This window comes from Triturus cristatus, chromosome 10 (genome assembly GCF_964204655.1).
Source record: "Triturus cristatus chromosome 10, aTriCri1.1, whole genome shotgun sequence".
Classification (NCBI taxonomy): Eukaryota; Metazoa; Chordata; class Amphibia; order Caudata; family Salamandridae; genus Triturus; species Triturus cristatus.
In genome coordinates, this window is record NC_140593.1 from 412,198,458 (window position 1) to 412,212,222 (window position 13,765).

A 13,765-nucleotide genomic window follows, 5' to 3' on the forward strand; every position below is an offset into this window, starting at 1 on the left:
TGCAAAGTAGAGCATAGCAAAACCTTGAGTTACTTTGGCCAACTTTCCAATGCAAATCAGGATTTTCGTTGGAAAGTGATTAAAGCCTCAAAAAAGTTACAAAATTAGCACAACACCAGCGCAAAGGCTAGTAAATTTGGGCCGTAAAGTCTAGGCCTATTGTGTGGTATGCTGGCAGAGGTATGCTGAAGCAGTTCATGTGAACATTTGTCACACTGCTCATTTTAAAGCATGCACAGTGTCTGGTAGAGACATCTATCCACAAATGCAGGGTTCATTATTTGTGTAAACTGCATAATTCCAGTTACCTACCAGCAGACTTTATTAGACCATGTTAAACTATCAACGTGTTATTCAAGATACAGAAACACTGGATATCTGGGAAAAGTATAACTGTCAGTCCTCAGCAGAGCTACCAGGAGTAGACTCAAGCAAATATATTTGTGTGTTCATAATAAACAGATAGGATCGCTTACATCAGCCCCCAGAGTGGATGATGTCAGTTTGTTCACCTATCCCCATACAGGCATATGCATTTGTGGGAGTAAGATGTGATTACTCACTGCACAATGTCACATAGCCCACTCATAATGTGAAAGTGTTGTTTATTTATTTAATAAAAATTTAGTTTCAGATATACTTGAACCTAAAACTAGGACTCCAGAGTAATGTGCAGAATAGTATAAAAGATGATATGTGTAATATTTTCCTTAAACTCAAAGAAAGCTATTCACAAAGGTAAACTTACATGTGAGTAGATGTACTTGTATACATTTGCTCTTACACTTTGTAATAAATGTAATATTTTTGGCTATTCACCATTTATAAGTGTAAATTTACTGCAACATTTAGCTTCTACATCTGCACCCATGCACCCCCAAAGTGGAGATCTCCGCCAATGGGGTTGAGATTTCCCTATGGTAAAGTACAATGAAAAATATAAAAGTTTCTTAAAGTTTAAAGAAAGTTTGTATAAATATTTTTAAGATAAATAGTAATCTAAATTTCTTTCATTTATGCAATTTAAATAGCAAAAAATAAAAAATGTACAGCACGATTAACTTAGTTTTAAATGAAATATTAATGTAACTACATTACAATAAATAATGTTTTAATATTTGTAATAAATACATATTAAAATTTATGGGTGGAATGAATTTAAAGTTGCATTTATTTTTAACTTAAAATAGATTTTTTTAAATAAACTATAAATAGTTTTTAATTTATATATGTTAACATATAATTACATTTATATATGCTTTTAAGAAGTCTCAATAATTGAATGTACTTTGTTCGCAAGGATTAGAGACTTTTTTTTCCGAAAAGGCTAGCTTTAATAGATCAACAATGGAGTACTCCATTGAGCATGGTACAACCCGACATCAAAATCCCAAATTCTAGTATGGCTTTAGCACAAAGAACCTCATTTAGGTGCAACAGACATTTTAGGGAGATCACCTACAAAGACATTTAAGTCTATTAATGACAAATCTGTGACCTGTACCACAGGTACAAATGTTCTGCCTTTACCAAAAATGCATCTATAATGAACAGATAATAAAACTGATTAAACCGACTGTACAATGGTATTAAACATTTGGTCATGGACAGGCTGGAATCCTGAGAAAAGGCACGTTATCTTGCTGACTAAGACTGACTAGCGGGAATCCATCCTAGAGTTAGATCATGTAGGCAGTTCTAATTAGTATAGTTGAGTTGTTGTCCCCAGAAAGCATTCAAATTCTGTTTTTCCTGGATTTAGTCAGAAGAAATGCTCTTCTGTGGTGACTCACGTTTGAATTGTTTAATTTGGACCAATTAAATTACTAAGGTTAAACTGCATATTTTGATCTCTATTCACAGAAAGGTATCCAATGTGCACGTACGGAGAAGGAGACCAGTGCTGTTTGGAACCTAAAAATCCCAGCTCCTCGCAATTTATACTTCTGTTTTGTCCTTTTTCAGGTTGCTCCAGTGATTAAAGCCCGGATGATGGAATTTGGGTCCACCATGGTCAGCTATCAGCCACTAGGAGACAAAGTAAACTTCTTCCGCATGGTCATCTCAAACCCTGCAGCATCTCACCAGGACATTGATTTCCTGACGGACGAAATTGAACGTCTTGGACAAGATTTATAGCCTGGGCTATAATATAGTCTAGGCTGGCTTCAAATCCCTACTTAGACACGGACGAGTCATAACAAGCTGTGTGAATGTATGTTTAGTGTGTTTCAAAGTGATTCTATATTGTGCTGTCAAGGTAGAGTACAGTTTAAAATCAAGAAATATTGCTCCTCTTAAAATACCCCCCTTTTTATGTTAGAATAACTCTGTGATTAGCATCTGAAGATTGCATTCAATTGGGAACAATGACAAAATATCATGGAACTGTTCCCATTACGAAACAATTACAAACTTTACAAACATCTAAAAGTTATTAGACTGGATTATGCCAAATGTGTTAACTAGCAGGTGAATCTATATTTGTGTGGGTGATAAAAGCTGAAATGCATGTTTGTTTAGAAAGGAAAATATATTGCCTTTTCATAGTATTCTAAAATAATGTATTATTTACTTTTAGGAACATTTCAGATTTATTTAAATACATATAATTCAAAAAAGGGACCAGATATATCTATATATATTACAGCAAAATCATATTTTGTATAGTTTTTTTCTGTGAGTTTTAGAAAGAAACGGACCAAAACAAGAACATGCTGTAGTAATTTTAAGCATAGTTATTACATTTGCCAGTATTTATTTTTGAAGCAGAGACCAAAATATATTAACATGAACAGTAATTTTATCTATAGGTCATATGTATTATATAAAAAAACAATTTTTATTCCAGTCAAACCACAAGGCTGATTCTACTATCCAACATGCTGCAACCTATAAGGAACAAAAGCATGGCAGTCTGATGACTGCGTTCATTGGTGTGCATGGGCTATATTAGAATGACGCGGTGCTGTCTCAATTTTATTAGAATCTTTTTATTTTAAATGTCACATTACTCTGTAAGAGAGCTATCAATACATATTGGTGTAATTCATAATTAATGCATTGTTCTTGGACTATGCCTAGAATACCTATGAGTAACCTTTTAGTAATCAGGCCAAGATATTTAAGAGGAAGGAATGAAAGAATGTGAATTGTAATCCACCCTCGTGCTATTTTCTTTATTATTGTTAAATAATAATGATGACAAGAAAATAGCACCAAGGTGCATTACAATTTAAAAATCTAATACTCTTTTTAGGTCTCAGCTGCAGGCAGCCTTACCAGTCTGTGGATAAGACCTATTGTTTCCAACATATTATGTATATTTAGTGGCTTTCGGTCAACCCCTTGATCCTTAGTCAGTGGTTTTCCTCCATTGTGTTTGTCCCACTCAGGAACCTTTCAGTCTTACAGTGCTTTGAATGGATGATATATTCTTCCACTGCTGACATGAGATCTTGCTTTGCAGTGCATGGCAAGCATTATTTTCTCTTCCTCTCTCTCTCCATGCTCCCCATCCCCATAACTTCCCCTATTCCCCTCAAACTGTTTAATCATTCCCACCAGCCCCAGTGTTTTCGAAACTTGAATTATCCACTTGTTGCTGCCTTTACACTGTTGGTGGGTGACCATTTAAAAGTTTTTTTTGACAATTTAAGTAGGGCCATCTTTCACCATATGCAATCGCCCTGGACACTTATAAATGGTTTTGTTGTATTTAAATAAATTACATTCAAAGCAGTCCATCGTGGTTACATATGCATCCACAGCAGCCATAGTTTGACTAGATTAATTAAAATTAAACAAAAGGCTTCGAAGGATGGCCATCATGGGTGCACACACATCCACAACTGTCATTATTCAAACACACCACTTGCACTGAAAGATGGCCACCATGGATGCACGCTTAACTGTAGTGGCCATCTTCTAATACATATTGGTTTTGTTTTACAGGCCATTAAAATATGGCTGCTGCAAATGTGATTGCATTTCCAGCAGCTATCTGGGTAAAAAAAAAAGCATTGGCAAAGCCAATACATTTCACTGCCAAGACCTATTGGCTTTGCCATTTCTTGTTTTTAAATGTAATATAGTTTTTTATTTTCAGAATGTATAGGGAGAAAAGAGCCTCCAAAGGGATGAAGAGGAGAGGGAAGTGAGGAGGAGAGGAGAGGCAGTAATAAAGAATAGGAATGGAGGGAAAATAGTAGAGGGAAGGGAGAGGATACATACGCGAGGAGCAACCGAAACAAACATTTTTGTTGAGGAGAGGGTCGCAATGACCAGTTGCCCAACCTAGCTGACATTCATTTGCAGATGACCAGCCACCCAAGGCAGTACATCTGCATGATGAGACTGATCAAAATAAGTCTTTTAACTGAAGTAATGTGAAAAGCATTTTGTTCCTTGAAATGTTTACTTTGAAGCCATTGTCTGCAAGAAGGATATCGAAGAGGAAAACGAGAAGTAAAAGGAGAGCGGAAAGCACCACTGATATGAAGAACATCAGTCACAAGATCCCATTAGTACACTAGTCAATGGGACGTTTTGGCTGCAGTTATGAGTAGACATGTGTAGAGGCTAGAATTACCGATGCTTGCCAGAATGTCCATACATATTTATTCCTATTGTGAATTAAACCGAGTGCTTCATTTGAACAGGTGGTTGCCAGTGGGGCCCACCGAGATAAAGCGGAAAGAAGGAGGAAAGAAAGATAGAAAAATGGGAAAAAAAACTCTCAAAAGGAGAAAGCAAGAACCTGCAAGAGTGAGATAAAGGTGCAGGGTGTGTCTGATAGTAATTTAAAGAGGAATGAGGTAGATTAAAGACTAAGGAGCCTTAGTATTTGGTGTGCCGATGTTTAATGCTACCGGCTGTGAGCTTCTGAGCTATGCATTGGGTACCTTCACTTATTCTTTTACGAATTCAGACTGGTTAAACCCAAGTGAAGGGGAAATAACTGTGCAAATCCAGATTTACTGAGTGTAAAATTGCTCCGAATTCCCAAATCCATGGGGGTTCAACCCTCCTATTTACCACCTCCTCAGAGTAGGCGGCAAATGGGAGCATGGGCTTCTGTGGAGGAAGATGGTTGGGAGGGAAGGGGAAGATTAGTTCCAGCATTACATACTCCCTCATTGCTGTAGAAAAAAGTCAGGATAAGTGGGGTTCGAGGATTGGCTGCTGTTGCAGTCAAAGCCTCACACCATTTTACCACATGTCAGTAACAACGGAGACGGTTTTCCCACATGTGTGGAAACTGGGTGCTGGAACAACACGTCAGTCTTGATCAGATGGAGCAGGATCCCACTTGGGATACCACTCCATCTGACTCATAGTCAGGCCCTTCATATTAATCAATGCACCATGTTTCCAGTCCTGGACTTTCCTTTTAAACAATGTTTAATCCAAATGAGGTCAACCAATGACTACAACTCCCAGAATTCCCCATGTTGGTAAAGAATAGTGCTAACTGATAACCCCAGATGCATGTCAATTTTGACAGCTGTCACTCCCAAAGTAAACAATTCTACCAACAGTTTATAAGACTCACTTTTAAAGAACTTCCTACTAGGGTTATCTTTGAGCAAATCTCCAATTTGAGGATAACACATGTTCAGTCGAAATGATAAAAAGTAAGCTTATCCTATTATTTTTTTAAATATATACATACATATTTTTTCAATGTTTTTTTTATTTTGTTGAGAAGAATATAGAATGTCAAACTTTACCTATCACTATTTAGAAATTAACAGAGAGTGGTTTGATCAAAGTCAAGTAGTGCTAAGAAATATTACCATTGTGCAGTTACACATAGTGCTGCAAATAAAATTACTTGCTGTGTACTTACCTAACTTGGCTGCTGTTGGAAAATCCTTCAGTCAGCACTCAAGTGTGGGTTGTTGAGTTAAATGTTGAAAAAGAGCTAACTTTAAACCTATGGTTAAAATGCGGTCTCACATTTATGGTTGCATTGCACACTTCAGTTTCTGCTGAATCCATTCATCCTATGCACTCATGCTGCCCTGTAGACAGTCTGATGGCATGCTTCATATGCAAAGGTATTCAGAGGAAATGCCAGGAAAGGACTTCGCTTCACAGACCCAGAATCTCCTTCGAAAACATTTCTAGATAAATTAGAGATTGCTATTCAGTGCTCTCCCTGGGAACATCTGAACTTCTTTTCAGCCTCTTGAGAGAAGGAGATAGCCTAATGACAGGGGAGGAAGGCATCTCGGAAAAGATAAAGCATAGAGGTTACCACGTGGGCATGGCTTATGTGAAAAGATCTCAGCAGCCAGATGAATTTAATTACAGGGCTGCAGACAGGAACCGTCTAAGATTGCCAGTCCCTTAAATTACTGACACCTCCCCCGTATACAAAGCTCCATGATGCTATTAACAATTTCTACCAAAGTCAGGACTGCAAATAGGATTCTCAGATTTATGATGCAATTTTGAAAGTCTGTTTACTTTTGCTTTTTGGAATTGAGAACTTCAATAAAGAAATGTTACAAAATGCATTGGCTTGTATCACATAGACTGCCTTGGTGCAATTTTGCACCAGCATTTCCGAATTATATATGTTGCTGTCATGCAGTTTTGCACCATCATTTTTATCACCTTCAAGGCCCCAAATGAGAGTGAGGTAGATTTATGTGCAGGGTACTGTTTGGCCAGAAAAAACATATTTGCAGGCAGTATCCCTACACCTAAATCCGACTATCCTGAATTATTTCACCTGAAATGGATAAAAATGTGTACCCTGTTGTACTGGGTTAAAATCCACACACATATTTCCATATTGGCCTGAATAAGTAACCATTTTCCACTCCAATTTACCACCTGCTTCGAGCAGACTTTCTGTGCAAATAGTGAGTGCCAAGAGTGTCAGGCACAGTGAACGCAGGAGTATAGCAGGTGGTGGCTATCCTTACTCCCTTTGGCACTAGGAATAGGTCGGACAGGGGCTAGACTTCATTTGTCCCTGCCCATTCCTTATGCAATTCTCTCAGCTGCATTTTCTGACTGGTAAAATCAGCCGGGTTGGTAATTCTTCAGGAAAATCTTGGTTTGGCAATTTTCAGCTAACTTTGCTTGTGCGATATATGCTCTTTCTCTCGCTGACGATGTGGATGATGACAACAGTTGATAGTTACTTGTTCCTATATGTACGTGTTGTAAAACGCTCAATAAAGAATGTTCAGGAAAAAAAACTTTGATCAGGCAGAGCAAATTGTCCCTCAGAGATACCACTCCATCTGTCTCTGAATCAGACAGCAATGTTAAAATGTCAATTTGCACCAGCTGGCTGACTCAAATATTGGTGCAAAATTGCATAGGCAACAGCATCATTTATGTAATGCATTTATATTTTTGCAAATTTGCACAAGCTTGGTATTTGTAATCCTAACATTTATTGCTATTGTTCTCTTCACTCTTACAGCACTGTTAGTTATTGAATTTACATGAATTTACATGAATTTACATGAATCTACTTGATCACTTTCCATTATCAGGCAATATTCTTCCTTTTTCCTTAACATACTTGAAAAAAACGATGGGCACTGTGTGAGCGTTTGATCAGAAGTAAATAACGGCTATCATTTGATTATATGTAATGTCATATGGGTGTGATTTGAGAAAAGGGATTGAATTGTGTTTGTAACTGTGTTGCCTTTAATCCTGTATCTTGATAGTACTGTCTTGTCACCTCAGATTGAGGACGTGCACTTTAGATTTAAACTGTACAGTGTTGCAAATCAACCTGTGTTGTTGTATAAGCTTGTACAATATATTATTGATATATGTCTTTTTCTGTCTGGTATCAGTATTGATAATTGTTAAGAATGTGCTCCAACCTGTAACAGGTTAGGGCCCAGTACGCCTTCCCCTCCTTCCCTTCCCCCACCCTACCAGCTTCGAAGCAGGTTTTATCCGATCTACTTGGAGATCACAAAACCTCCCATGTAATATTTTAATCAATAGAATAATCTATCGTATTAATAAAAACTACATTTATTTTATGTGTATGGGAAAAGAAACAATGCATACTGCCGATAATAAAACTAACGGATAACAGGGCAAAAAATATTTTATTGGAAGAAATTTCAAATTCCTATACATCTTAAAGTTTAACATTCAATAATTCCGTATTTTACAGAAAACTTTGTCAAATTTGTCAGAAGGTATGAAGTGGACACACTTGAACAGGAATTGACAATTCTTGCTTTTGTATGATCAGTGCTCTTTCTTTTTTTGCTAAAATCCAAACATCTGACTGAATTTTCTTGTGGACCAAATTCAGGGTACACGTGTTGTATTTCAACACAATGCCAGCATTTTTAAGTGTAACAAGAAAAAAGCTAGACTAGATTAGAACCTGCACTTCTTACCAAATACAAAGCTGTAATTTATCAAAGTATTTTGTGTGTTGTCTCGAAGAACCTGAATAAATGTTTCAAAATGTGTTAACGTGATTTTATCTTTTTCTTTGATCACGGATGAGTTTCATGTGAGAAGGGGTTTACTGTACGCTGCTTCATTAGTATAGTTATGCAGTATCATGTACACCAAAATACATTACGTGTGCAACTTGAAATGGAGATTTAGAAGTGTACCTGTGAAACAATAAATTTGCTCCGAATTTCGGCTATTATGCATCAAAATATGTTTACTGAAAGTGGTGAATAATTAGGATGCAGGCTTTGAGAGTGATTCACCTGCCCTCTCCACACATCTTTGTTTGAACTATTTCTGAACACTGCATTTTGTTAGACTTTGCACGCTAAACTAGCTATATGTTCTCACTGATTAGAAGTTGCATGAATACTGCAGAGTGGTTAACCCCATTGTAATAAAGGAAAGAGTGAGATAACTTATCATAGTACCTGCTTTATATGATACTGGTTGTGCAAGATGACACAAACGGCCACAGTGCAGTCAATTGCAGTGCACTAGGCTGCTTTAATATCAGTCCATAAGCCATCATATAAACATTACATAAACTTAATAAAACCCACCTCACTAATACACTAACATTTCTAAAGCCATCCTATTCTTAATTCTTCCAGTTACCCAAATATCCCCAAACAACCACCTCACATCAAACCATTGTAACACTTCATAAAACCTAAGAGTTTTTTCTCAAATGTTTTCTCTTGCACCCCTTCCCTAATTTCTTGACCCACCAATTTTCCTTCCAGCTGATCCAGATCCCCTCCAACCAACATCAAACTCTCTACAAATAGTGAGTCATCACCTCCTGCTGCCAATTAGGAAAACCATCTTTACCCTCCCCTAACAATTCCAGTTAAAACATCCGCCATTGTAACAATCTATGTTAACACCATAGGCCCTCATTACGACTCCGCATCAGGCATGGTCAGGTCGAATTCCGACATTTTACTATGGGACATGACAAAACCCAATTTGTAATGTTTCAAGTTAAAAAGGATCTGGTGTTGACGTTTCGGTCTTCAATGGCCCAATGGTTCTGCGAGACCATCCTCAGGACTCAGCGTTGCGGAAAAGTAAATCCTGTAAATACTTGCTTCCTTCTTAATTGACTTGAAGACAAATGTCAACAATCTGTATAATGCGTACCGACTCCAAATTAATTAGAAACGTCTCCTTCTTAGTCCATGCAAACATGTCCGGCTAATATGTCCGGTCCGAGTACCACATCCTTTTTTAACTTGAAACATTACAAATTATTTTTCGTCATTTCCCTTTTATGCGAGCATTTAAATGATTGATTCATTTTGATTGAAGATGATTTCTACACTGTTTTAGTTAAAAGTAGTGACTGCACTACCATCAATCCCTTGATTTGATAGAGTCTAGAGAGTTGAAGGGATTGTTTGATAGTGCCATTGTTGCTATTAATTATATGTATATACTGCCTGTATATATAATGTGGATTATTTGAATGATGTGTATAATATACATTTATTGAATTGAGTATAAATGAAGTAAAAATATTTGAATTTTGGAATACGTCCATGACTGTAATTATCAATTGTGTGATTAATCACTTGGATCACATATGTGACCGTGATTAAAGTGTGGAAATAATCTGGATGTAAATAATTCCTCAAGGGATATATTTTGTATGAGATATTCGTCTTACCCAGTTCCTTTTGGAAAATTGGGTTGCCCTATTGTGTTAATAGGGATCAACAGGAGGGGTACCATAGGTGCCCCCACGGCCCTCCAACCGGAGCCTGTGCACCCAAAGGGGTCCTGCTGGGGGCCCCAAAGACGCTTTCTGACATGGATTCCATGTCGGGTAGGCCAGCATGGAAACCATGTTTGAAACAGTCATCGAAATCTAAAGGGCGGAAAGGCCCGCCCTTAAGATTACTTGCCGGATTCCGACTGCCGGACGGGCTCTCCGAGCCCATCGGAAGCCGGACGGAATTATCAGCAAATTTCCTTTCCGACCGCCTCCATCATATTGAGACAGTCAGAAAGGAATACGAACGGCCCATTACAAACCATCGGTCGGAGCCTTCTGAGCCGCATCATAATCGGCCCCATAGTGTTTCACTTAAGAGTTTAAAAAGTAACTTCCTAACTTCAAACATTACTCAGTACCCAAGAAGTTTAAACTAAAGCTATCTGGGTGAAACAACTTCAACTCCTCTTGGAAATCTTCACATACTGAAGAAGGCCGATTTCTTGGCTTTTGAAAAACATTTACATCTCTCCATTTAGTTTCCTGCAGGACTTCTCAATGTCATTCTTCTCCTTTGAGCCAGCTCTGTCCAAGCAATAAAAGTGCACGACCACAATCATTTGATCCTCAGGCCTTCCACCTTCATAACTTGCAATTACATTTATCCTGACAATTGAACCAACTTGTTTTCTCCTGAATGGATAAAACAGGTCAGGGCAGCTCCTAAATTGAGTACAACTCTGGTAACCATGTTAACAGCTGGCCCCACCTTATGCTGCTCTTGCCCGACAGTGTACAGCACTGGTGCTATCATTCAGCGCAAGCAACTTTTCAAAGGTTCTCATCACCTGTGTGTCCACAAATGTAAACAATGAATGATTAATTGCCCAAACTGTAGTCATGTATGCTAAGGACCCACACACCCAATCAGCAACAAACACAAACAAAAAACCATGATGGCAACAGGAATTCAAGCTTAGCTTCCTCACTCTTGCCCCTCTGTCCACAAGCTCCGACAGGCTTACATATATCTTCTCCTCATGGAGGATGCCAATAAATTATCAACCAACTCAAGCATCCTTATTGTGCCAAAGCCCAATTTCCTGCAGTAGTTTGGTTATGCTACAAGCAACCAAGCATGAACATTCGCAAGTACTTCAGCAGTCTCAAGCTCCATCCACCATTCTGAGCTCTACCTCTCATTCCAGAACAAAGCAATGCTGCCTGCCTCTTCTGAAAAAATGTCACAGCCACAGCATCTTGTCATCCAATGCCAACATGGTCACTCTGTTAAAAGTGTTGCAAGAAATATTTCCAAATCCACAAGTCAGCTCAAAAGCCTGTTGAAAATTCTATTCTTTGGTGCCACAATACAGCCCCTGACTCTGTCCGGTCTCAAAACTCTGCATCTAAAGTACCAATGTTCCAGCAACATCTGCACCTTCTTTAGCTCTATCCTTCTCTCGCTAACTGCCTTATTCAATAGCTACAACATCTCATTAATATATTCGGTAACCTTGTCTGAATGCAGTCTGTATTTAACTTCGTTCCAAAGAAGGTTATAATCAAACTCGCCCCTTCTATTTTCCTTGGCTTTACAGACACGTCCAATTTGACTGCCACCTCACACATGCCTGAACCAACAATTAAGAAATCATGCAAAAATTAGTAATACGCCTGCATCCTGGTTTAACGGAAATGACCACTGTAGAAGTGAACAATATGAGCCTCATTACGATGTGGTTGGATCTGATGGAGCGCGGGTCACAGCTCTGGTCACTCATACACCTAATACTCACCTGGGCCCAAACCACACTCACACAAATAAGCTAGTAGACCCCGCTGGCATCAAGTCTTACCAATTTAATGAATTTTATTTCATTTCCTCGACGAATCAGGTTGCTCAGCTAGTTTAAGGTAGAATGATTTTACCTCTTTCTCTGAATAACTACAGGCTCAAGAAGTTTTGAAAACCTTTATCTAAATTTATTTGTGAGTCAAAATTAAATTACAGTAACCACCTTCATATCAAGAGGCAAAATAAAAAGTCAATCATAGCAGAGTTACTAAATGATCAATGAAGACGGTACCTGGAAGGAAGAAAAAGGGATAAGCACAGCATAGGCATAAAGGACAGATTTTCTAATTATATTTACCTATTGGTCAAGATGAAATCAACTCCGTAATGGGGGCCCAGAATAGAATCTCCAAAGCAGGTCACAGGTAGAGGAAGCAGGCAGATTCAGATCTGGAAGGATACCTTTTTCTAAAGTACAACGCCAGCGTTGCACACCTCTCAGACACTCTTCTCCTCGGGTGTCACTTTTCCGCAATCCTTCTAGATGAATAAGGTTATCGATCAGAATCTCAAACTCTCGGACAGAGTTTCTGGCAGCAGCAAACGCGTTGGGTCAGTGACAAGTCGGAATGACAGATCTGACAAATCGGACAAGTCGGACGAGGTCTCTAGCTATCTTACCTCAATTATCCTGTTCTTGATTTGTGTACCACCCCCCCCAAGTATCAATTCTTATGTCTTACCCTATTCTGATTGGTTGGGATGAGGAGGTGAGTTCATCACACCACTTTAAATTCTAACATTTCTCTATGAACCATTGTCTATGTGTCCGCCCCTTAATTTTCTTTTCCCATAGCTTTATTCCCAAACGCATTTTCACATTACTCAGTATTCTAAACATTTTATTCAACATTTTTGCATTCGCTGGGGTCATTCAGTCGACTCTCCCAGGCTTCTTCCTTCAATGTGTCCTTGACTGAGTGACATGGGTGCCGTCATGGACTTCGACCAATCTTTATGAGCATGCACATAGTAGGGATTCCAATCACCCTCCGAGGCCCAAATATGAACTAATAATAAAATCAGAAAAAGACACATTAGAACACAAAAACAAATGATTTCACTGTATACCACTTATCTCTACTCTATCCCCATTTACTTATTTTAAATCATTTGCATTAGTGTTTAATACAAATTACGAGTTTAGTTTATCAGCAGCAGGTGCATTAGTGTGTGAGTTCAAAGTGGCCATTTTTAGTGCCATTGCGCAGCTGCTAAACTTTTCCACCAAAAGCGACAGAGTCATACTACATAGATGCAGTAGACGCATGCGCAATAGAAATCCCGCGTTTTGTCGGCCATTTTAGGACATTCATGTTACGGGTTAGTAATGCACATTAACAAGCATCCCCTAGATAAAAGTGTTTGTGGTGTATTGCGGTTTTAGTATTTACAAAACAGATTGATTACATTGTTACATGTTATTTGAGAGGATTGAATCCAAGCAAGTTTCTTTTACGAATCCTTGCTCCATTAATCCCCTCTCTGATGGCATTTATTGCCATCAAAAAAATAAGCTCTTATTAAAACAGATGCCAACTTTAGCACATCTCAATTTCTTCTTCAACATTTTCATTTGCTTTCATTTCCTTTTTGCATTGTAACCCTCTCATTCTTTTATAAAAGTCTCCTTTTAATTCTTCTAGCTGTATTTCTTCAAATTTTCTTACCCCTTTCATTCACCTCGTATTTCTTTCTTCCTTTACAACACTTGTGCCAACACATTC

General features: G+C 38.2%; 1 protein-coding gene across 1 annotated transcript in view; it reads left to right on the top strand.

The window, feature by feature from the left end:
* Positions 1–8,471, top strand: part of GAD2 (glutamate decarboxylase 2) — a 498,210-nt gene extending 489,739 nt beyond the window's left edge. Inside the window, exon 16 of the mRNA XM_085631697.1 lies at positions 1,966–8,471. Within this exon, the coding sequence (XP_085487823.1) occupies positions 1,966–2,139 (174 nt within the window). The 3' untranslated portion in view covers positions 2,140–8,471. The remainder of the gene's footprint in view (positions 1–1,965) is intronic.
* Positions 8,472–13,765: the final 5,294 nt, after the last annotated feature.